Consider the following 25,184-nt stretch of genomic DNA (forward strand, 5'->3'; position numbering starts at 1 on the left):
CCTGTACATGGCATTATCGAGAATAAACAAAGCTTACTTTATGACCTTAGGCTTCAGGGTCTTGCCTGAAAACATTGAAAAATCAAGAAAAAAAAAAAAAAGAAATGCACTAAGAGGAATAAGGTCAGGTAAAGGCAGGGCAGAGGGGTGTGCACTGGGAAAAGGGGAAGTCAGATGACAAAACCCCAAATACTCTTGGCTCTTCTGAAAAGGTACCCTGTTCATTTACCCGGAAGCACCGAACAAAAGCAGCTCCCCATTTCTCTGTTTCGCTTTCCTGACCATAACTGGACCACCAACTGGCATCCATTGTTCCCGGCTCACAGAACAATGCTGACCAGCATAAATCCGCCAGTTCTGGTACCTATCCAAAGGGCTAAAAAAAGAACACCACAAGACTGAATGAGCGTCTGTATGCACATACCTCACAGTATGATTCCACCACAGGCAAGTCATACGTGTGAGAAGCCGGGAGCACCTCCAAGCACTGATGCCTGCTCCAGCTTGTCCAGAAATCCCTCACACATCAGACCGATAGGCTGAACGGGATATTCTGTTTGTCGCTCTGCTTCCTAACATTTTACACATCTTCAGAGTCTCCGCACTCACAAAGCAGCTTGGGATTCCCCCACAAATATCCCAGGACCCTAACCGAATGAGAAGTTCGGAGGTCAAAACCATCTGTGGACGTTGTGGTGTGTTTCTAGGGCCCAACTCATCAAAGACCACCTTCCCACCCACTTTCTGGGCAACCCTCAGAGGATGGCAGCTGCTAACTTTAAAAAAAAAAAAAAAATGCACGGTGGAGGAGGCAAAAAGGATTATTTTTAAGAAAGAGCACAATCTAACTTTTCTCTCCGCCACCCACTCCACACCACCTCCTCATTCCCTTGTATCTCCTCCTGCCTCTCTTCCATTTCACTCTCCTTCCCCCGCCTCCCTCCCCGGCTGCTCGGGGAACCACACCTTCTCGCATGCGTTTCCTTCCCGTGTCCCAGGCTGGGCGGGCGGTCCGGACACCACACCGGGGAGAGCGGCTGCGTAAGGACTCGGGGCTGCCGCCAAGCTGGGAGGAACAGATCCAGTTCCTCCTCAAGGCTCCAGATGTGTGGGAACCAAAACCTGCACTCACTCTTTGGAAGCCCTGCCTTGACAGGAGAGCCATAAAGAAAAGGAGAAGCATCTCGGGTATGAGCCAAATGAACCTGTTAATTATGTCGTCCTCCTGATGTTGCCTACACACGGGAAGACACTTGGCTTATTTCTTCGTCTAAATGCCCTTAATTATTCAGTTCTGTGCCTCTTTAACACGACTTCTGAAGCTGGGCTGCCTGGATTCTGGGCGGAATAGTAAGCGTTTCGAAGTGTGCATGATGAATGCATGTGGCCTGCGGATGAATTTCTTCCATCAGCTGTGGGCGACAAGCAGCACAACACGCTCAGAAGTCATCTACCCAAACCAAAATGCCACTGTGGCAATAGTTAAAACAATGAGGCACTTTGCAAAGTGGAATAGTTAAAAAGTTAGGGCCAGATTTTATGTGGTGAGGGAAGAAGGCAGAGCAGGGAAAGATAAAGATGATGTGCAAGGACTAAAAACAAGAAAATCAGTGGGATCTTGGTCAATTACTGTGAAATACTCACACCAATAAAAGCAACGTTTGTGTCTTCCTCTGTAGTGATCCATTCACTCACTTACTCCTCCGTAAGCATTTATTAGGCACGTACTATGTGCCAGGCACTGTGCTAAGTTTCAGAAATAACACAGTGAACAAGACAACTCTGATTTTATCACTCACTGAGCTAACAATGTGCCATCGGCACATGCTCGCAACATCGCAAGTTGAAGCATAAAGTATGAAGGAAAGAAAGAGCTGAGAACAAAAGACACTGGAGAACCTACGTTGATAGAGTAATAGGAAAAGTCTGTCTCCACAACATATGAAAGCTAGAACACAAGACACCTGGGTGGCTCAGTCGGTTAAGGGTCTGCCTTTGGCTCTGGTCACGTTCCCAGGGTCCTGGGATCCAGTCCTGCATTGGGCTCCTTGCTCAGTGGGGAGTCTGCTTCTCCTTCTGCCTTCTGCTGCTCTCCCTGCTTGTGGTCTCTCTCATGCTCAATCTCTCTCTCCATCTCAGACACATAAATAAATAAAATCTTTTAAAAAAAAAAAAAAAAAGCTAGAACATAAATAGAAAGAAAAGCTAAGTAGGACAAGAATGGGGTGACCATTCCAGGAAGATGGGCTATATGTGCAAAGGCCCTGAGGCAGAAAGGGTTTGGACACCAAGGAACTGAAAAATCAGTGTGGCTGAACTAAAGTGAGCAAGATGAGAAGGGCACATGGCAGGACTGGTGGGACACTGTGGGCCATGATGTCCAATAAAGATTTTATTCTAAGGACAACAGGAAATTTTCAGCAGAGGAAGGGCATAACCCAATTTACATTTTATGATGATCACTGTTGCCTTTGGGTGGAAAAAGACTTGAAGAGTGGAGCTTATGGCAATTGTCTGAGCAAGAGATTCCCTGGACAAGAATGTGGCAGCAAAACTAAAGAGCAGTAGACAGTTTCAGATATATTTTAAGTAGAACTAATAAAAGTCACTGAAGGATTGTATATGCGGGTGAAATAAGGAATCAGAGATGACTCTCATCAAGTTACTCTATTTATACACAGGGTTTTTCCAGAAGTTACAAGCATCACCTGATGTAATGTCAGGCTCGTGCAGGAATCTGATCTATGGGACACGGTATGCCTGTGTGCACATAAGGAACTCTAACACTCTAGACCCAAGAATAACAAACTCTGTGTAGCTGTTCTTGAGAGAAAATTATGGTATCAAATGGTATCCTAGGGAGATATTTCAGTGAGTTTTCCCATAAGAATTTTATTGTCGGGTTGGTGCCAGAGCCCTGTAGCTTCCCCAAAAACATAGAGTTAAATGCCTTTCTATACGTGGTGCAACAATTCTCACTTTCACATAGAAGTGCTCCAGGTAAACCAGCTACCAGTCCATCTGGTCTTCATGATAAGCAGTAAAGAAAATATATTTCTAAGAGGACCTTCGTATCAAATTGGATGACCCATTGGGGCCACCTGAGTGTATCAGTTGGCTAAGCATCCAACTCTTAATTTTGGTTCAGGTCGTGATCTCAGGGTCGTGAGACTGAGCCCAGGAACTAGACTCTGTGCTGGGGCATGGAGACTGCTTGAGATTCTCTCTCTCTCCCTCTTTGCCCCTCCCCTGGAAGTGCTCTAAATAAATAAACAAACAAATAAATAAAACCACCAATACTCTTTTTAAAAAATTGGATAATCCATGTCAAATACGTCGAAGCATATGATAGCATAACTTACTGACTAGCAAGAAAGTAACTGAAAAATGTACATTTACAAATAATTTTCTTATGATCACTGAACAACTGGGTCCTTAACAACAGTCTCTCCATAGGACCCCTTCAGAAACAGAGTATCCAACACAATGCAGTACGCCCCGGGGAGGAGACCTCAGAGGGTAAAGAGAACGGACAGCCTTGTTTACCTGATGTGCTGCACGCAAGCTAGTCCCCAGCTGCCACAGAAACCAACAGGCCCCCGTGGTCGGCGCACATTTCATCTCAGCATCTCTCTGATCTGCTTGTTCCCTTTCACCTCTCGAGTGTTACTGGCATTGTTCCTGCTGCCCTTCCTAAAAAGCTGGTACATAATTATCTCAAAAGCCCTTGGCCCATGTGTAGAGGTGAGCATCTCTCACCTTTTCACTATTTATAGTGACGATGCACTCTCGTTCAGACCTTGCAGAATGAGAGATGACTTAGAAACAAAGGGAGGGAGAGAGCAAGAGATCACACACACACACATACACACACACATACACACACACACACACTCCCCAGGGAGAGACCTCTGGTTCGGCACAACTTCACCAAAACAGATAGCAAACAGAAATAAACAGTAGTAATTTATTTGGAAAAGGGTGTAATCTTTTGTTCCTGCAGACTCTTAACTATGACCTTTTTAATCTGCATCTCAAGGACTTTGCTTGAAACGGATCCCATGATTTCAGTCAGTATAGGAAGGATTCCTTTCAGACAGGCTTTTCCCCAACAGTCTAATGAAAAGTGCAGAATTCCTATCTCCTGCCCTTTGGTCCTTTCTGTCCCACATTTATTCTAATATCTTGCAGTGCGAATTTTGTGGTCTGTCTCCGCGCTTTCCTCCCACCGTGGCTCTCTAATCCGGGGGTCCATCTGCATGGTTCCTCTCCGGACAGCACTTCGCTAGCTCCTAAGCCACCTGCTCCGTGTCAGTAGGGAGAGTATCCGAGATTCACAGATTCACATCCCCACGCTTCACACCCTCTTTAATTGAACTCTGTAAATTCATGGTTCAACACTCGTAAGCTGTTGGTTCTAATTCATGCTCTCATCACCTGCGGTGACTGAGCGGGACCTTATCTGTGCCACCCAGAGCGCATTTTATTGCGGGCTCCATATTTCTGTGACTGCAGCAAAAAGATGAAGCATGTACAGAGCTCTGCCAGCATGAAAAGCTGTCACTATGGAGCTCCTGTTGGGGAATCTTCCAAAACTGGCATGTGTTTCTATTGCTTCTCCCTTCTTCACGTATTCATTCTCACTTCAGCCACAAAGCTCCCCAGATGGCCAAATAATCTCCACATGCAAAGAAGCAAAAGCAACAAATGCATATCCGTGCATACACAACGCACCCTATCAAACGAAGCCTGGGGTGTCTGTCCTCTGAGCTCTTGTTACCCTGTTCTTAATAACACTCCTATCCAGTGTCTGATACTTAATGTTCAACATTTCAAGGACTATATTGCTCTACGTTCTTCTCTGATTCACAGGATGCCTGTCTACTCTTCCTTTTCAAATCATCGACCTAGCCCAAAGCCTGGTTAAATGCCATCTATAACACTATCAACATCCTATGTATATATAGCTCTCACCTTGACCCACTGTCTTAAAAGAACCTATTTCGAAGCCAAAGCAATCCAAAAATTTCTTTGAGTCTTCCAGTACTATTGATTACTGTAGTTAAATACCGTGTATAACACTCGGCCCTATTTCACGACTCAAAATGTAAAAACCACAGACATGCCTAAACTTTTTCAGATCTTCTCAGAATCTTACCAGATCTCCTAGAACAACCTGCTAGGACAAGAAAAGAGTCCCACAGACATTACCCTTCAAGAGGAGGCCATCTCAGTATGACCGCGCCCCTCCTCATTCATCATAAGATCCCGAAAGGTGTCTTTCCCAAGAATGTGGGAGTAAGACGGAGAAGCGCAGAGACGCCCAGGAAGTACTCACTGAGGGGTTTCAGGATGCTGCTGCTGGACTCATCAGCATTTTCCACATCTGACTTATCAGAGTAGTTCTCAGAGATTCTTTCTTTTTCCTTCTTCTCTTTGTGCCCTGTCTTTCTCTTGTGGCGTCTCCTTCTCCTGTAGCTCTTCGGCACATGGACCCCAATATAGATGGTATGGTGGCCTGAGAAGGTACAGAGATCACCAGTCATTTCAAAGCACATTCTCTACTGCACAGAAATTTCACAAGCTCCTCTGGTCAGAAGGAAATGTCTATGAATTCATTACCATTTTATATTTGACAAATAAACTTGAAAAAAAAAAAATCTCTTCCCAATTTTCAGGTCGCTAGAGTATAATTCAATCTGTTGGCAGGCACCAGGATTCTGCGAGGGTGTACTCCAGTTCTATTCAGATAGACTCCTTTTAAAAGTTTAGGGAAACCAAAAAATACCACGCCAGAAATCAGGAATCCTTGATTCTGGTCATACCTGGGTCATCAATAAGCTATTTGACCTTGAGCTTGTCCCTTAACCATTCTGGGCCTCAATCTCATTATTTGTGTAACCACAGGCTTACCTTGGGTGATCCCAGGAGACCTATCCGGTTCTAACCCTCCTGAGTCTGTGACACACGGAGCAGGGAGCTGAGAAAGAAGGTCTGGGAGCAGCAAAAAATAAAGATCTAACTCAAAGTTCAAGAAGTCATTCTGCTGGGCATAAGGTTTTACGTTCAAACTTTTTTCCTTTTTTTTTTTTTTTTTTTTTTACCAAATCAGCAGAATAGAGACTTAGAACTGGGACAAATTGAGAAAAAATAAGACATACTTGGAGAGAAGATTTTAGAAATACTCAAATGTTCACACTAGGAAACAGCTAAAATGAATGTCAGTTACAGTGCCATTCTCATTTTTCTTTTTTCGTTTCCAAAAGTTTCTAAAAACTGGTTGTTGCAATGATAAAAATAAACCCAGCCCAGCAAAAATTGCCTTGAAGAGAAGGGCATGAGGAAAAAAGATTGTGAAATGCTTTTAGTTCTCTAGATGGAAGAAGCTGCAAAACTGACAAGTGATATTATTTTTACAAAATCTGATAAGACAGGGGGGAAAAAAAGAACTCAAAGTTCCACATCTTTTTCTTTTCTTTTCTTTTTTTTTTTTTTAAATCGGGAAACTTTAACTTTCACTTTATATACAGCATAACTTCTGAATGTGGGAACCACCATCTCGGAAGTAATGTGAAAACTTTCTTTTCTTTTTTGAATAGCAAATTAGATGAGATTATCTCACCTTTCCCACTTCCTATTCTATTCTAGAAGTACTCCTTGATGACCACTTTACCACAGAGAACGCCACAGAGAATACGACACACCTAACGTGCAAAACTTATACACGCAGCATGTCTAATATAAAGTGCTGTGAGTTACTTTTCACAGGAACTCATCAGGCATATCTAAATACAGTATAATTCACAGGGGTGTTCCCTTGAATTGGAAGGATTAAAACAGTTACATGCTCCTTTAGGCGAGAGCTTCCAACTAAGGAATGCAGATCCCTAAGTGAATGGGTTAGCATTCCAAAAAAAAAGTCTGGTATTTGGAATGAAGTTGGAGGCATCTATATAAAGTATGAAACTCCCCCCAACACACAGAGACACACACACACCAACTCAACTATTACAAAGCACAGTGAAATTCTCCTCCCAGAATGAGTGCCAATGAGAAATTTATCATGTCTAACCATTTGCAAGCAAATTGTTCTCATGGGAAAGCTATATTATACTAGGAAGTAGGAAATGTCTCAGAAACAATGTGAATTAAGAAACAGTGTCAATTGTTTCCTGTGCTCCGATTATGGAGGGAGACCTGCCGCTTTGTCTCAAGTCACACAATGTATGTAAACAAAGCCAACCAATTTCTTTAGTAAATCAAACACTGAGAGCTTGGTTGCTTTCATTCAGGAATTAGGAAAACGTCATGAAAAGAATTAAGAAGCTAGAAAATTTAAAAACCTGTCACATTAAATATTTTCTACATCTTATTAAATAAAGGCAACTAAGCAAAAAAAAAAAAAAAAAAAAAAGGCAGTGATGTTACATTAGTCATACTGATATTACACAGAAAGATTGTTTTAATTTATTTATCCACAGTGTCTTTGATAAGTCATTTGAAAGATCGTTTCTATGGGCTGATAGCATTTTAAGGTAAGATTTCTGACTATAAAATGTTGTTGTCAACCTAACCAAAGAGAATGATTCAGAGAGAGTGAGCTTTCAAAGCCCACAGAGAGGAATATTCCCAACCTGGGACCTCACTGGAGTGACAACACCATAAAAATGGTGCCATTTTATTCATACCATGATCACATGCCCTCCCACAACCACCCCCCTCCCCCATCACCTTATGAATAAGATGCAGCTTATCCCCATCTCCCTTGGCTGCTGCCTCAGGTGCCCCCCCAACACGCACACACACACCCTTCAGTCACTTTAACACACATTTGCACACAGGTGGGGAAGCTCTCTGATATGATGATGCTCTCTGGAGCCCAGATACCAAGCAGAACTGTGGTTCCTTGCAAGACACCCCAAGTTTCAGACATTTTTATCGGCTTTATTGAGGTATAATTTACATGCATAAAATGCACTCATTTTAAGGTACAATTCATGACGTTTAGTATATTTATGGATTTCTACAACCATCACCTTAATTAATTTTAGAATATTTTCACCAATCCAAAAAGATCCATCATGCACATGGGCAGTTGTACACTTTCTGTTCCCACTCCCATTCCATAGAAGCACTCTTAATACTCTCAGTTATGGCCTCTGGGAAGCTACAATTCTGTGGTGCCCACATAGCTGTGAGCTTTTTTGTGGGCATCCTTACAGCACAGCAGAACAGAATATTCCCCGACTAAAGAAGATACTGCTTTCCAAGAGCTGCCAGAAGAAACCATGACACTGGGCAAAACTCAAAGCATCCTCCTTTTCCTCTCACATGTTATGGGTAACTAAATTTTCCTTTTCTGTCTTGGGTTCGGGGAGAAGAGAAAGAGCATCGTCCTGCGGTTAAATAAACCTTTAGGAACTCAGGGACGGGGCTTGTGTTTCCTCAATTACTTCTTAGTCACTGTCCACTTCAGCTTCTGCGTCCGTAAGAGGACAGCAAGACACCTTGCTCTGGAGAGCGAAGGGAAGGCACGCTTTCTCAAGGTGGTGACCACGTATTTCATAAGCCGTACATGCCGAGTAACAAAAATACCAAAAGAAAAATGAGCTCGAATGGAAGACTTGCTGTACCCACAGAACACCTGTCTTCAGCAAGCAGAATTACTGATGAAAATACACTATTGTTGATGAGACTCTCATAGGTGGATTCCGATACTTATTTTCAATAAAATATCTTAACCTGTCTCAGAAATATGTCATGAAGACTGATGGCTATTTTTAAAATTGCAACTCATAAAAATGACAGCAAGCACTTAGGAAATCTACAAAGGTTGAGGGTGTAGTATTATTTTACATATAAAGTAAAAGATGAGAAGCTTGACAGACAAGCCTTCCAATCCAGCAAGAGTTTACAAAACCATAGATGCTAAAAGACTCGGGGACAGATACTTGCTTAACTTGTAAGAGAGTTTCAGACTTAAAAAATAAGTGTGTGTGTGTGTGTGTGTGTGTGTGTATAAAATAAAACCTCTCTGCTAGAAATGTCACCAAAAACTGCTTCCAAAATTTCACAGAAAACTTCTTCCTAAGGAGAAGCAATAATTTTTTTAAATAGCTATAATTCATAAAAAAAAAAAAAGGTACTTGTTTCAACTACGCTCAAAAAGAAAAACAATTAAGGTGATTGCTTTTAATATTATTAAAATAAAGTTTGCATTTTTGCTACTAAAATTGTATAAAGTAAAACTACTGGAATCTACATTTGATGTCATTCATTTAGGTGTGAGTCAAAGGGCATTCAGCCCTTGATCTGGCAGTGGCCTCAGTATCATGTGTTCAAATAAATACCCTGCATGCCTTTCTCTGACAGATGGTGCAAAATCCCAACAAACTCCAAATGTCTTGGGAATATCTCATAATCCATCCCACAGCCAGTACTACTGGGAAGAAAACATGGCTTTCCTAGTTATCTCTGGATGTCAGAAATTATCATGAGGCGATGCTTGTGTTTCCCATCCTTCTTCCTATCCTCACCTGCTCCACCTCAGCTGAAAGCAGAAGTGCTGCGATGCTATCATGTCCAATTCTTCCAATTCCTGAGATATTTCTAAATTCATGTCATTGATAGTTGCTATCATGTTTTCAGGCCAACAGAGAACTCTTACACTTAGTAACTCTGTAGTCATTCGAGTCAAAGAGGCTTTCACAGACACCACCAAAGACGACTTAGAATTTTGTAGAATTAAACCCATCAAACCAGAAGAGGGTTTTGCTCCAGCCAAACTCAAAATTCCATAAAGGACTGGGTACTTACACACCATATGCCTCTATATGCAAGACAGATCTATTAGCTCCTTTAGGAAACACATTACTGTGTTTACTGTACATATAGATGATAGTAACAATTTTTTGGATACTTAAATGTGCCAGGCTCTGCCTAGGTCTCATATCTATTACCTCATGCAATCATCACAACCAGACAAATTAAATACTTCTATCTTAATTGTATAGGCAAAGAGACCAAGGTTCAGGGAACTCACAGATACTGTCACCAACTATCTCATTAAATCCCAGAGAAGAAATAGCTCTCATGTGTCAATATCAAGGCGAGTACTTTATCACTGCATTAGTGGTGGTTTGTTAGTTTGGGTTGTTCTTGGTGGGGCAGGTGGGGGGTGGTTATACTATACAGTACACAGTATTTATACTCTTAGTCTTACAACTGATCACACTTGCTTCCTTGTGCTGCCTGCTAGAAATACAAGACACAAATCTCAGGCCAACCAGTGGCAGGTAGGCAAAGTTTCATGACATGCATTTATACACCTCACTCTTCCAGCTTTTCAACTATTATTTTCTCTTCACACTAAACCGCTTTTGGGATAAGGCAGTATACAAATATTTTTTTTAAAAGCTGAAATCTCCAGGGTGCCTGGGTGGCTCAGTGGGTTAAAGCTTCTGCCTTCATCTCAGGTTATAATCCCAGAGTCCTGAGACCAAGCCCCACATTGGACTCTCTGCTCAGCAGGAAGCCTGCTTCCTCCTCTCTCTCTCTCTCTCTCTGCCCGCTTCTCTGTCTACTTGTGATCTCTGTCTGTCAAATAAATAAATAAAATCTTTAAAAAAGAAACAAATAAAAGCTAAGATGTCCAAAATGCTTGAGGAGAACACAGACAGCAACCTCTTCACCCTCAGCCACAGCAACTTCTTCCTAGATACATGCCAAAAGCCAGGAAAGCAAAGGCAAAAATGAACTATCGGGACTTCATCAAGATAGAAAGCGTTTGCACAGCAAAGGAAACAATCAACAAAACTAAAGGACAAGAGACAGAATGGGAGAAGATATCTGCAAATGAAATATCAGATAAAGAGCTAGTATCCAAAATCTATAAGGAACTTATCAAATTCAATAGCCAAAGAACAAAGAATCCAATTAAGAAATGGGGAGAAGACATGAACAGACATTTCTGCAAAGAAAACATCCAAATGGCCAACAGATACATGAAAAAGTACTCAACATCACTCAACATCAGGAAAATACAATCAAAACCACAATGAGGTACCACTTCATACCAATTAGAATGGCTAAAATTAGTAACTCAGGAAACAACAGATGATGGTGAGGATACAGAGAAAGAGGAACCCTCCTACACTGTTGGTGGGAATGCAAGCTGGTGCAGCCACTCTGGAAAACAGTATGAAGGTTCCTCAAAAAGTTGAAAATAGAGCTACCCTATGACCCAGCAATTACACTACAGGGTATTTACTCCAAAAATACAAATGTAGTGATCCAAAGGGGCACTTGCTCCCCAATGTTTATAGCAGTAATGTCTATAATAGCTAAACTATGGAAACTATGGAAAGAGCCTAGATGTCCATTGGCAGATGAAGAGATAAAGAAAATGTGAACTTCATATAGATACACGCACAATGGAGTATTATGCAGCCATCAAAAATGAAATCTTGGGTGCCTGGGTGGCTCAGTTGGTTGGACGACTGCCTTCAGCTCAGGTCATGATCCTGGAGTTCCTGGATCGAGTCCCACCTCGGGCTCCCAGCTCCATGGGGAGTCTGCTTCTCCCTCTGACCTCCTCGCTCATGTTCTCTCTCACTGTCTCTCTCTCAAATAAATAAATAAAATCTTTTAAAAAAATGAAATCTTGCCCTTTGCAATGAGGTGGATGGAATTAGAGGTATTATGCTAAGTGAAATAAGTCAATCAGAGAAAGACAATGAGGTCTTTGATATGCAGAATTTGAGAAACAAGGCAGAGGATCATGGGGGAAGAAAGGAATAAAATGAAACAAGACAAAACCAGAGAGGGAGACAAACCATAAGAGACTCTTAATCTCAGGAAACAAAACTGAGGGTTTCTGGAGGGTAAGGGGGTCGGAGTGATGGGTGGGTTATGGACACTGGGAAGGGTATGTGCTATGAATTGTGTATGACTGATGAATCACAGCCCTGTATCCCTGAAACAAATAATACATTATATGTCAATTAAAAAAAAGATATGCTGTAAGTGTAAAATAAACACTGGATTTTAAAGATCAAAAAAAAAAAAAAAAAAAGCTGAGCTGTCAGTACTGAGGGAAGGGGTTGGGGAGGCTGGGGATGGCTGTGTGGCTGTGAGGGAGCGCAGATTTCTAGGCAAAGATTTAGACCTGCAGATTTAGATCTGTCTAAAGGATTGCCAGAGGACAGATAAAATCTTTGCCATCCCCACCCTCTCACACATATCTCTTACTAAGCACTAAGGGATGTTCCAAATTTAATTTTATCCACATTGTTGCTCCTCCTATAATCAACTGAATTTCTGTTTTCTCCAGTTCAAAGATTCCACAATGCTTGGAACTTTATATCATCCTTCTAGAACTAATCAGCAATATTCCCAAAATATAAGTCAAATACTGCCTTCCCTGACTTAGCTAAAGAAAGCTGATTTTATGCCAAGATGCCTAAATCATGCTGTATCTATTGCCAAGAGCGATGTAAGGGAGGGAAGCAAAATTAAGAGATATTTATTATTTCTATTTTAATTATGAAAAGAAAAATATAGAAGAGGAGGCAGAGCCGCTGGATGAGTGACACATTCTAAAAAGATGCTATAGACTTTACTTCTTAAACCAAAACAAATATCAAAGATTTCTTAGAAATAGAGGAACAAGAACCTTAAACAGAATCATAGTATCACGTCCAGATGCCACAGAGGCTGTGGGTTTGACACTTTGCTGGAAGGGAGGCGGGACAATGCGGGGAAGCGTGGGGGGTGGGGGGGGCAGGATGGGCTAAATAAATGATGGCCATTACGGAGGGCACTTGTTAGGATGAGCACTGGGTGTTATAGGTAAGTGATGACTCACCAAAGTCTACTCCTAAACCAATACTACACTATATGTTAACTAACTTGAATTTAAATAAAATCCTGGAAGAATAAAATAAAGTTGTTACAGGTTCTTAAAAAAAAAAAAAAAGAAAGAAAGAAATAGATCAGCACATATAATGAGATACTTTAATAAACGAAATACAAAGTTTGTCAGCTTATTTACTCACAAACACAGAACAGTGTCCATAAGCAGCTCTAATAAGATATAATCAAGGTAACATTTCTATAATTTACTGGGGCATAAATAACAGCTCATGAAAAGAAAACCCCTTTCCAAGGGCATGGAGTAATTTTGCAATTAACAGGGGAAAGTCAGACCTTGATGAAATGTCCACAGGGAGGGTCTGAATTTCAAACATATACCACTACACAAGACAAGGGCTGATTTCTCTTTTTGTCTTTTGGATAGGGGTCACTTTTCACATTAAAAAATAATAATAATAATAATGCATATGTTTGTTAATAGAAAATCACATATTACTTATGTAATTTTTATAAATAATTTTGAATGCTGATGACTAATCTCTTTTAATATTAATGCTACCAATTACACTTAAGATTAGGCATGCAAGGAAATAAACAGCCCAAGTGATGAAAAACAGGGAAATACTTTTCTTCCCACCAAACTACATGGGAATTTTGTCCACTGAAAGCCTCAAAGAAATCCTTAAGGCAACTTGAGGTTCCCCAAGCAAGACTGATAAGAAATCTCAGCTTGTTATCTGCTGCTTACTAAGTACAGTGCTTTTAATATTTAATATTTGATGGTGACGATGATGATGATAACAATCTCTAGGCAGGAGCAAACAGCTACAGGAAAAACGTCTTGAGAGGGAGTCAAGCTTATGGTTACTCAGTTAACCTCCTGTCCTTGAAGTCAGTAAACTTGTCCACCTGTCTTTTAAGTGCTCATTTCTAGCAAAGTTCTAATAGTCCTTGGGTACCAGGATGACTCAAAGACCACACATTGAGGTTAAGATTCCATTGCAGTTACCATTACTAGTAGTTAGTAAGAGGCAAAAAATGACTAGCATGATAAAATGTTCAAATTAGTGAATATTCACAAAGAAATGTAACTTTCATGTGTTCAGTGGTCATCAATTATTTGAAAATATCTAGGCTAAAACAACCACTTAAAGGTAGTACAGAAACCTGATGAATGAACAGCACTAAAAGTCATCTTATTTTTCATAAAGTACAGTTCTGAAGTGTTCCACGATCTCTCAAAAGTTGACTCTCCAAAGTAATTTTAACGTCACCCTAGTAAAAGCCTTTTTCTAGTCATCTGTAAGACATAAAATATAATCTATATGTATATCTATATCTCTATATTTATATCTACTAGATACAGGTACATATAGAGAGATATCTGTATAGTCTTCATACATAGGGAGATGCATAGAGAGAGAGAGAGAGATCATGTTTATGGACAGTCCAAATCAAACCACGTCAATAAAGCATCTCCCACCATGTATGGTACACAAAGGTGCCACACAAGTGTTGATTCTCCTTCTCCCTTCCCTTTCTGGGGGACGGAAATACAGAGCACGAATGCTCCTTACTCCCACCACACTTGAGCCCTGACACCAACTTGTGAAGCCCCTCTGCTCTCTAGGCAAGGCACTCATGAGGACAGAAGAGCCAACCTGAGACCAAGTCTAACTTGCCCCTCAGTGGGCTACTTTAGTCATTATACAAGGTTTAAATGTTCAACAGAGACAACACCCTCCATAACCTCAATCTTCCCTCACCCTGCCCAGAAACACAGGCCTGACAATCTCCACCTGCTCTGGGCAGAGTGTCACCCAGAGCCCTCACGCAGTAAGCGCCAACCCCAGGAGCTGTTGTCTTTTTGGTCTGACTGAACAGGGTAGACTGCAACCCAAAGACTCGGGAAGGCCAACGCCAGGCAGGACAGTGCTAAGAGTGAAGAAGAACCACCCAACAGGAAGAGATGATCCCTCCACTCATCCTGACACCCCAGAACCCAAAAGGACCTGGTGAATTTTTAGTGTGCACTACACATGCTGTCAGACAAAAATCCACCTGTGATCCAAACCCTGAGAACTGGCAGTTTCCATTCTTTCTCTCATGGTCACCATTTGCACAACTGAATGGGAAGTAGGTTGGAAGAGAGAAAACAATGGCTAATCCAATGGTCATTGATAACTGGATTCACGATTGCAGCCAGAGAGGCAGCTGAGAGAGACACACAAATGTACACATTCACACTCTCATCCTACCCACATGGTCCATCTCCAGCTCTATTATGGCTTCCCTTTTCGCACCAGCCTACGTCTCGGCTGGGCAATAGGAAGAACAGTCTTTAGTTGGTATAGACAGATAATCCACCATAGAGTTAATGCACTCATAGCTAATTAGTTGTCAAATACTGAATATTCATTCACATAATTCCCTCCTCTCACAATGTAAATGAGATATGGATAATGCCATAGGACGAAAACCATGACCAAGAACTAGGGAAAGTGCTCTGAGAGACTTAAATTAGCCTAAGTAAATCCAATCCCAGAATCTCCATGGCTATGGTTTTCTACATGCCCAGCAAAGAGGACAACATTCACTGACACGGCAGCACATAATCATACTTCCAGAGCTGAAATGACCTTAAACATTACATGGTTCAACCTCTTCATGTACTAGCGAGCCAACCAAAGCCAAATAGCCAGTTAATAATACCAACACGGGGATTCTTGGAGTTCCTGGAAGGTAAGGTTTCCCTTACCGCTTTCCCACTACACGCACCACCACCATCCCCCCCATCTTCCACTGTCTGCAAAACACAGGGGAAAAAAAAAAAAAAAAGAGTCCTTTCAAGTTAGTAATTACCTAGAAGGAAGAAAGGCCTCAGGAATGCTCTGAAAATGTTTCTCTCTTACAATCACAGAATGACAAGTTTAAACACTTATTTATTTGAGAGAAAGAGAGAGAGAGAGAGAGAGCGCACGTGCGCATGTTGGGGAAGGGGCAGAGGGAAAGAATTTCCAGCAGACTCTCTGCTGGGTATAGACCCCCCACACACAACTGGGGGAGCGGGGGGAGGGACTTAATCTTATGACCTTGAGATCATGACCTGAGCCCAAAACAAGAGTAGGACACTCCACTGACTGCACCACCCAGACACCCCTAGAATGACAATTCAAATCAACAACCCTTGGCTCCATAAATGGCCCCAAATACGAAGATATCTGGCTATGACATCTGTCCTCTACTGATCACCACTGATCACTTGAAGAAACAGTAAACAAACTTTTAGTCTTTCCCGCTATGGGCTCCATTTCACTTAACCAATTAAAATACGTAGAATGTGCAGCCACTCTGGAAAACAGCATGGAGGTTCCTCAAAATGTTGAAAATAGAACTGCCCTATGACCCAGCAATTGCACTATTGGGCATTTACCCTAAAGATACAAACGTAGCGATCCAAAGGGGCACGTGCACCCGAATGTTTATAGCAGCAATGTCCACAATAGCCAAACTATGGAAAGAACCTAGATGTCCATCAACAGATGAATGGATCAAGAAGATGTGGTATATATACACAATGGAATACTATGCAGCCATCAAAAGAAATGAAAACTTGCCATTTGCGACAACATGGATGGAACTAGAGCGTATCATGCTTAGCGAAATAAGTCAAGCAGAGAAAGATAACTATCATATGATCTCCCTGATATGAGGAAGTGGTGATGCAACATGGGGGCTTAAGTGGGTACGAGAAGAATCAATGAAACAAGATGGGATTGGGAGGGAGACAAACCATAAGTGACTCTTAATCTCACAAAACAAACTGAGGGTTGCTGGGGGGAGGGGATTTGGGAGAAGGGGGTGGGATTATGGACATTGGGGAGGGTATGTGCTTTGGTGAGTGCTGTGAAGTGTGTAAACCTGGTGATTCACAGACCTGTACCCCTGGGGATAAAAATATATGTTTATAAAAAATAAAAAATTAAAAATTAAAAAAATAAAATAAATAAAATAAAATACATAGAATGGTTACAGAATTTGTAGAGCTAAAAAGGATCTTAGAGGAAATGCAGCTCAAAACTCTCACCTTACAGATGAACAGAGGAGCCCGGAGAGGTTAAAGTGATTTGCTTGTGGTGAGGCTTGCGGCTATTCCACTAACTGGAAGAAACAAGGGAAGGGACCCAGACATTCTCAAGGCAGCGCTCATCCCAAGAATGGAGAGCTTATGAACAGGTGAGGCCAAGCAGGCTGTTTCCTTTTTCCTCCTGCCTTTTCATAAGCTCTTCCAACACCTTTTATTCCCCTCCTCTCCGTTCTTCCCACTTCCTGTTCTTCTAGGTGCTTCTTCCGGTTCTCATCCATCGCTCTTTCCAAGTTCCTTTTGGCTGCAGAGGGAACAGACCTCGAGCCTCCACAAAATGGCGCATAAATTTCCCAAACTTCTCATAGCAGAAACCCAGAACCAATCACTCCCATGCACCCTTCTGTCCATCAGCAGTTCCTGGCAATTCAACTCATTTGTCTCTTCCTCTTTTGTCCCCAGTCTAGTCTAACCCAAAATCATTTCTCCGTCGAATCCTAGCAACAGTCTCCCCACTTTTATCTTTGTCCTCCTGGAATGCTTTCTCCAGGTATCAGCCAAAGGGATCTTCTTTAAAATGCAAATTTTCTCTAGTGGCTCCCCAGTGCACACGCAATACAATCCTAAATCTTTAGCACAGCATGAAGGGCCATGAATTAACTGGGACCTGTCCTCCTCGGGCCACTTCTGCTCTGTTCACATGGGCCAGCCATACCATTCTCATTTTCACTTCTCAAAGAGGCCTACCTCCTTCTCACCTCGGGGTCTTCCCCCATGCCTGCCTGTGATTCTCCCATTATTCTATTATCCTTTAAGGTTCAACTTAATGTCACTCTTTTGGAAATATATACCTCTCACACACACTCACCCGTGTTCATGATACACTCCTTAAATTATCCTATCAACCAACCTCGTCCTCAGATAATGACTGGCTTATTTGACTGAACATTAACTGTGGCCCTAATCAGAATATGTTCAGAATCCTGTTCAAGGATACATATAAGCCTGGAAACGCAACATGTTGGAGTTCATATCTACAATTATACTTAACATTTTGATAAACTTAAAGCAAAAACAGGGGGAAAAAAAGCACTAGGCATCAGTTCAAGTTAGTAAGAAGAGCTAACATAGATACTAATCGACTCATTTGTTGACTACAAGGTATCAGTATTATCTTTGGTCTGAAACCGTTCTGGAATCCCAGCAACCACTGGCAAGAAAGCAGCAACCACTGGCAATAAATTAAAGGCAGGGAATATATCCAAGGGAGATCGTATCTTAAATTTATAGGGTTCATTCTGGGGATTTCAAATTAATTTACTTATACTCTTAACAAAACTAGGAGATAGGGAGGCACAAATACTATTTCTTTGTAGAACAAACTGACATTCATAAATTACATAATCTGTCAATGGCTTATTGTCAATATTGAAGTATTTTTTCAGGTACTGTCCAAGAACCCTCAGAGCCATGTCTGGCAGCTAGATAAGAAGATAAATTACTAACTGCACTTTGCATAAAGGAAATGTAGCCACATAAGCATGAGTGGCCTCATGTCACCCACAAAGGCAGGCACCAGGCAGGGCACAGCCAGAAATAGACATAGGTTTTAAGACTCCCGGTTCTCCACTATGTGCTCTAACCCACGGCGCAGACTGAATGAAAGTACCTAAACAATCAGTTACTGATCTACTTTGTCGAATACATGTATCCATCGGATTCAATTATGAGCTTTCGGTCTACGTCCAAGACACTTTCTCTATTTTTCAGTAGGGATAGAATTACTTGCTGAAAACTGAACAATCCGCTGGAGGGGGGTTGGTGATTTAACTGAACTACAAATGTGCAGTTCTGTCCCTCTAATGCTTATCTGTTGGCCAATATCACTAAAATTCAAAACCTACTTTTTTTTCTAGACGAGCTGGCCTGCTGAAAGTTATTGAGCATTCCACCATGAAAAGAGTCCATGAAATAATGTCTCAAAAGGCTTAAGTAGGGATTATTCTCTTTTCAAAGTCATCATATAAGGAAAGGTGAACACATTGGATACAGCACTGCCTTCTCATTCGAACTCCACGGAAAGGTAAAACAATGCACGGGATTTAAAAGCTCTTGCAGCTATTCAGAGAAGGGAGTTATTTAAGTCACCCATACTGCTGATTCAATGCACGCCGCTCACCACACCCCTACCTTCACCTCATGCCACCTGGCAATCAGCAGCCTCAGGGGCACAGCCCTTGGAACCTCCTGGAAACTCCTGTCACGGCAGGTTCTCACCTCAGTCCTCTAAATGCTATCAGCTGAGAAAGTAAAATAAAACTGGAAGGGGAGGTGAGCCCTGAGAGACTGTGGACTCTGAAAAACCATCTGAGGGGTTTGAAGGGGCGGGGGGGGTTGGTGGGGGAGAGGGGGGGTGGGGGGGGTGGGGTACCAGGTGGTGGGTATTCGAGAGGGCCCGGATTGCATGGAGCACTGGGGGTGGTGCAAAAACAATGAATACTGTTACGCTGAAAATTAAAAAAAAAATTTTGTTTAATGTAAAAAATGAAATAAAATAAAATAAAATCCTCTGAGCAAGCTCACCACAGCAACAAGAGCGCCTCAACTGAGCTTTATTCAGCGTTATCCTAGTTTTACTCCCTCATCAGACCCAATTCTCAATTCCCCCCAATGATTCTGAATCTTCTGATGACAAAAATAGGGAAATATTTAGCTCAGGATTATTTCTATACTATTGCATAATCTCACTTAATTGGCACCTAAATTGCATAATAACCAACAAAGAACAGAATTATTCTAGTTCATGCTGGGTGGAGAGGAGGAATATATACATCTCACAGAAAATGTGTTTAGACACGTGATAGATATAGATATATCATGACCCCTGAATCCTCTTCATTGGTGGGAAAATACCATACACTTAAATCTGTTTTCCAGAAGAAGCAAATTTATAGGCTTCATTAGACAATGGGCACACACCTGTATTTTAACCTGTACACAATTATACTTAATATGCCTCTTCTTGGAAAAGAAGACAATTTTACAAATTAGGGCAATATGTATCAGACCAGTCTAACCAAGAAAATCAGATCTCACACCCAGAGCTTAAAGGGAACCAGAATGAGACCAAAGAGAAACAAGAGAGCAGGCCTTGGGAAACTTAGCTGGATCATTCTGCTTACCTTTTCCAAGACAAGAAGCAAAAGATAAGTCTGGTTAGGAAGGCAAAGGATAGATGTTGGTACAAATGAATCAAGCAAATAAAAAACACTTGGACCAGGTAGAATTTTTGGAACGAAATTATTGAAAATTATTGTTGAAATTGTATCATCCAGAAAGAGAAAGTACAGAAAGTGGTGCGGTAGAAAGCCCCCCTGTTCCCAATGCTAGGTGCAGCAGCAACATAGATTCCAGTAATTATCAAAGACAATTCTATGGGAAAGGGCACGTTCTATTACCCCATTTTACAGAGCAAGAAACCCAAAATCCAAGCTGCAATGTGCTCCCTTCACTTATGTAATGATTCCGCAACATATGAGACAAAAGTTTTAAAACTTATATTCCCAAATGGATGCTTAGCAACTCAGCTTTAACAATTGTCCTAATTTTAAAAATGAGACAATAGGGGCACCTGGGTGGCTCAGTGGGTTAAGCTTCTGCCTTCTGCTTGGGTCATGGTCTCGGGGCCCTGGGATCGAGCCCCACATCAGGCTCTCTGCTCAGCGGGGAGCCTGCTTCTCTCTCTCTCTCTCTCTCTTCCTGCCTCTCTGTCTACCTGTAATCTCTCTCTGTCAAATAAATAAATAAAATCTTTTAAAAAATAAAATTAAAATTAAAAAATTAAAAATGAGATAATAAAAAATAACAAGCAATATGTCCCCAAAATAAGGATTAAACAATATGTTTCAAAAATATGACCTCATAAAAAGCTTCTAAAAAGAAATTCAATCTACAGACAAAATTGCTGAAAGTATATTATTCCAGAAATTCTGGATCCTTATAAAACACAACCCAACTACCAAGTTCAATTTCTTCTGGTTTACTGTGGAAAAAGAATGTAGACTTCTAGGACAGAGTGTGTCTTCAAGAGAGTTTCAGCCCATACTGTACTGCTTGGCAAAAACCCCTATAATTGGAAAACTCCAGGAAGGAATGTCTGATTCCAGTTTCAAAACCCATGGTATTACCATCACTGTCCCTTGAAGTTAAAGAAATCTATAAGCCAATATTTAACTTCACTGATGCAGCAGGTATCAAATAGCTCCTGAGCTAAGCCCTGCCTGCTTGAGGGACTCTGGCGGGCTTTCAGCTGAGGCCAGGATGAGAAAGCAGCAAGGCACCAAGAAATGTCTAGATGGCCACAACCTGCTCTGGGAAACCCATGCTGCTGTCCAAATATCAACCCTTACACACCTCGTCATGTTTCTTTAAAGCTCTCCAATGGGTGGATACAGGTTTCTTTCAAGAAGCCTTTTCCTTCAGCAATATTTGTGTGAGTGTTTCCTCTGTACACACAGGGTCTGACAATCCGACTTAACAGCAGAGAAGAGGTCAGCAAAATGCAACCGGACACTTGCAGCCAGTGCTCAGAATAGCCCCAGCTCCGACTTGGCCCCTCCCTTCCCATCCGATAGGTTTTCATTCACTCCTTCTCGGCAATTACGTTTTTCACCATTGTAATTATTAAGAAATGTCCACCCGGCCCCACTTTCTCTTTACAAGGCTACCTCCCCCAATACACATAAATACGTCATCATGATATCCTCTAGTGAAAAAGAGGGTTAAGTCATTGTGATCTCATGTCTGTAAAATGTTAAGATCCTGACCTCCAAAAAGACAAACATCACCATTTCATTAGTTTAGTTTCTGTCTTCAAAAGACAGTGTAGGAGGGAAGAGAGTGACACAAGCATGTTTAAGGGGCCTCTTTTACCTATCAATATAGACATACAAACAACATAAATGTCAATGATGTCTTCAAAATCAGAGAGCAGCCATAGCAAGACGGGACCTTTCAAGGCTATGTTGTCTCATTTGACTAAGAGCACTAATGGAACCAAATTTCTGACTGAAACTTCAAAGACTTCAGAGGATTATATAAGATAATTCTGCATATGCTTTACTTGGTTTATGTTATATATTCGTGTATTCAATTCTTCCTTTTAACAAATATTTAGTCAACATCTACTCTGTTCCAGACCCTGCTCTACCTCTTTACTTCTATTTCCCTAAAAATAATCCTCCCATAAACTCCATGGATTTTTAACAAATCTCGCTCTTAATGTCCATCAGTAGACATGGGAATTTGTAAAATTATTCTTCCATTTGGACAGATGGGAACACACTTCCTTCTGGACTTGGTTTTCAATGAAAGAGGAAAACCACCACAATATATCATAATAGCTTTGAGAGCACTGATCACACTTCAGAAATGGAGACACGTTTCAGCCCATATTGTCTTGCTGTATTTTATGCTTCCTGAGTTGCTGGTTAGACTTGATGTTAAGAAAAGGCCCCTCCTCATAAAGTCAGAGTTGCCAAGGCTTGCTGGGAAGTTACCTAGCCCAACAGAGCCAAGGCCTTATCTCAAAGGATAAGGTGGAGTTTGCTCTTTTCCCCTATTGCAAAATATGAGAATATTAAGTAATCTGTTTATATCATACAGATCCAAAATCTTGGCTGGCTTTTTTAAGGATAAAACATCCATAGGATTTCCTGTTTGGAAAAAGCTACATGAGACTCTTTCTTCCGATCTCAGCCTTGGTTCACCCAGTAAAATTTGGCAATTTCCCCTAAGTGCATTTGAAATGAAAATTTAGTGTTATACCTCATGGTCAGCATTTCTAGGTCATTCTGATAATGTCAGTTTGTCACCTACAGACCAATTCTGTAGAAGTGCCTGGTCTGGGGCTGGCATCTTTTGGTAGAGAAACAAGTATGAGTATCTGAAACTGTGAAATTTTTAAGTGAATTTATCTACAGTAACCCCTTTGTGACTAAAATGTTAACTTTAAAACTATACACATATACAGATACATTGATATAAGGTAACCAATGCAAGAACAGATAGAAAAGCTTCTCTTTATTTTAAAGATTGAAATTGGTATTTGCCTGCCTTTTTTTAAAGAATATCTCTTCAAATCATTAACTCAAATGCACATGAAGGAAATTATGTGAAAATGAGGTTTAGGTCTTTAAATATATCCCACATAAATTCATTATTTAAACAGAAGATGATTCCTCTTCTGACTCACTCTATTCTTAGTGAGCTTTGCAGTTGATGGCTTTCTATCGAGTTTTGAGACCATGGATTAAGCATCATGCCACCCACTGAGAGTAAAGTTGAACCAGGTGAACTGAGGGCGTGGCTGGAAGTCTCGGGCTCTCTCCCCTTCACAGAACTACAGCAGTAGAAGGAACTGTGTGAGAGCATCTAGCTCTTCTCACCTTCAGGCTGAGCTGACTCTGATTATCACAAATTAAGGGACCCTAAGAAGATTTTTAAAACATGAACACTTCAAAGTAACTAAAGCTACTATTGGACCTTAGTCATGCTCATAATCACTTAATAGGAGAATATCTTATTTGTGCAAATTATTTCAAAAAACAAAATTTTGTTTTAAGTTTTCTTTTGCCAAGTGTGCTGCATTATGCTTCATGTTTACCCTGGAAGCAAGAGAAATTACTTGGATAAAAGGAAACATGTGATAATAGGAATGAAAGGTATTCTAGCTCCTGCCCTTTGGATTTCTGATCCTTAAAAGTGGAGCACTTACTTCTGCCATAAACATACCAGAAACTCAACTACTTCAGAATAAGATAATGGCTTGCTTTACCTCCAAATATACCCTTCTTTATGCAGTTAGAAACATGAGATGGACTGGCATCCTTGTGGAAAACATTTTCGCTCATACTATGAATCTTTATCAGATCTCTTGACAGTTTTTATTCTCAACCACTAAGACCACAACTAAGCCATAAACCTTCCATTCCAACTTCTTTATACTTCACCCAGAGTTACTATAAAATTGAAGGGATCCCACCCCCACCAGATGAAGCCAGGTGAGAAAAATGGGAGGGTTGACTCAGAGGGCACTAAATTAGAAATAAATAGTCCTTAACTATAGTTCCAAGGCTTGTACTGGAGGGGTGCCTGAGTGGCTCAGATGGTTATATGACCGGCTCTTGATTTCAGGGCAGGTCAGGATCTCGGGGTCCTGGGACGGACCCCCACATGCAGCTCCATGCTCCGCATGCATCTGCTTGAGATTCTCTCTCCCTCTGCCCCTCCCCCTGCTAACCCAGTTGTCTAAAAAAAAGAAGAAGAAGAAGACTTGTTCTGTAGAGGAGACTGCACTGTTGGATATTCTCCACCAAATAATGACGCCAAAAGCAACCCTCTTTTAGGGTCTCAAAATGCAGTAACAGGCAACTAGCTAAACATGCTTCGAAAGAAGTGTAATCAGCCCAGTCTTCCAATCAACATGAAAGATAATCTTAGAACAGAAGTTTTATCAGAATACAAAAATATACAATATCCATGCGGCAAGTTTCGTCATCACAAACCCGAACAATTTTACAGATGTTTCTACCATATTTTGTTGTCTTTTTGTTTTTTCTTAAAGAAACTTGACTGTAGATTTGTCTGCTATTCATTACATTGTTATTTTAATTTTGTGCTTGAAAATCAAGGGAAGTACTTTAGGAAATAAACTTGTTAGTCAAAGTCTCAAGAAACCCATGTACAATATCCTATCGCAGGAGAGTGCTGTCAATCCTAAGGATCCTAAGGACCTTACGAGTTCAAGAAGTGATTTACATCTCCTGTGAACTAAGCCAGAACATTATTCTCAAGGAAAACACACACACACATACACGTACGCTCACGCACACACACATACACACACACAGAATCTCATTCCCAAGCCTTCTCACTGATTTTTTCTGTCGCTACAATATTTCTTACGTTCATATGCTATAACTTAAAGATTCTTATCTCCTCTTTGACACTGGGACAGTGACAGAGTCACCACAATGGAGACTTAACACCAGGGGCACAAGAACCTTAAGACACAAGTTTTACTATTTTGTTTGCACTAACTTGACATTTTCCCACAGTCATGCTGTAAAAGCGCAAGGAACCCATAAAACAATGTGAAGTAAAATACTGTAGTTTCCTTTTTCCTAAGAAACTTAGGCATCAAATTCTTATTAGAGTCAAGAGCATA

At 41.1% G+C, this 25,184-nt stretch overlaps 1 protein-coding gene across 5 annotated transcripts in view; it reads right to left on the reverse strand.

Annotated features, from left to right (window-relative positions):
* The window catches only part of SLC4A4 (solute carrier family 4 member 4), a 386,600-nt gene that overhangs the window by 312,353 nt on the left and 49,063 nt on the right, over positions 1-25,184 (reverse strand). For all 5 annotated transcript variants that reach the window (XM_059159558.1, XM_059159548.1, XM_059159567.1 and 2 more), the window contains exon 3: positions 5,339-5,518. In XM_059159558.1, the coding sequence (XP_059015541.1) occupies positions 5,339-5,518 (180 nt within the window). The remainder of the gene's footprint in view (positions 1-5,338; positions 5,519-25,184) is intronic.

This window comes from Mustela lutreola, chromosome 1, assembly GCF_030435805.1.
Source record: "Mustela lutreola isolate mMusLut2 chromosome 1, mMusLut2.pri, whole genome shotgun sequence".
NCBI classification, from domain to species: domain Eukaryota; kingdom Metazoa; phylum Chordata; class Mammalia; order Carnivora; family Mustelidae; genus Mustela; species Mustela lutreola.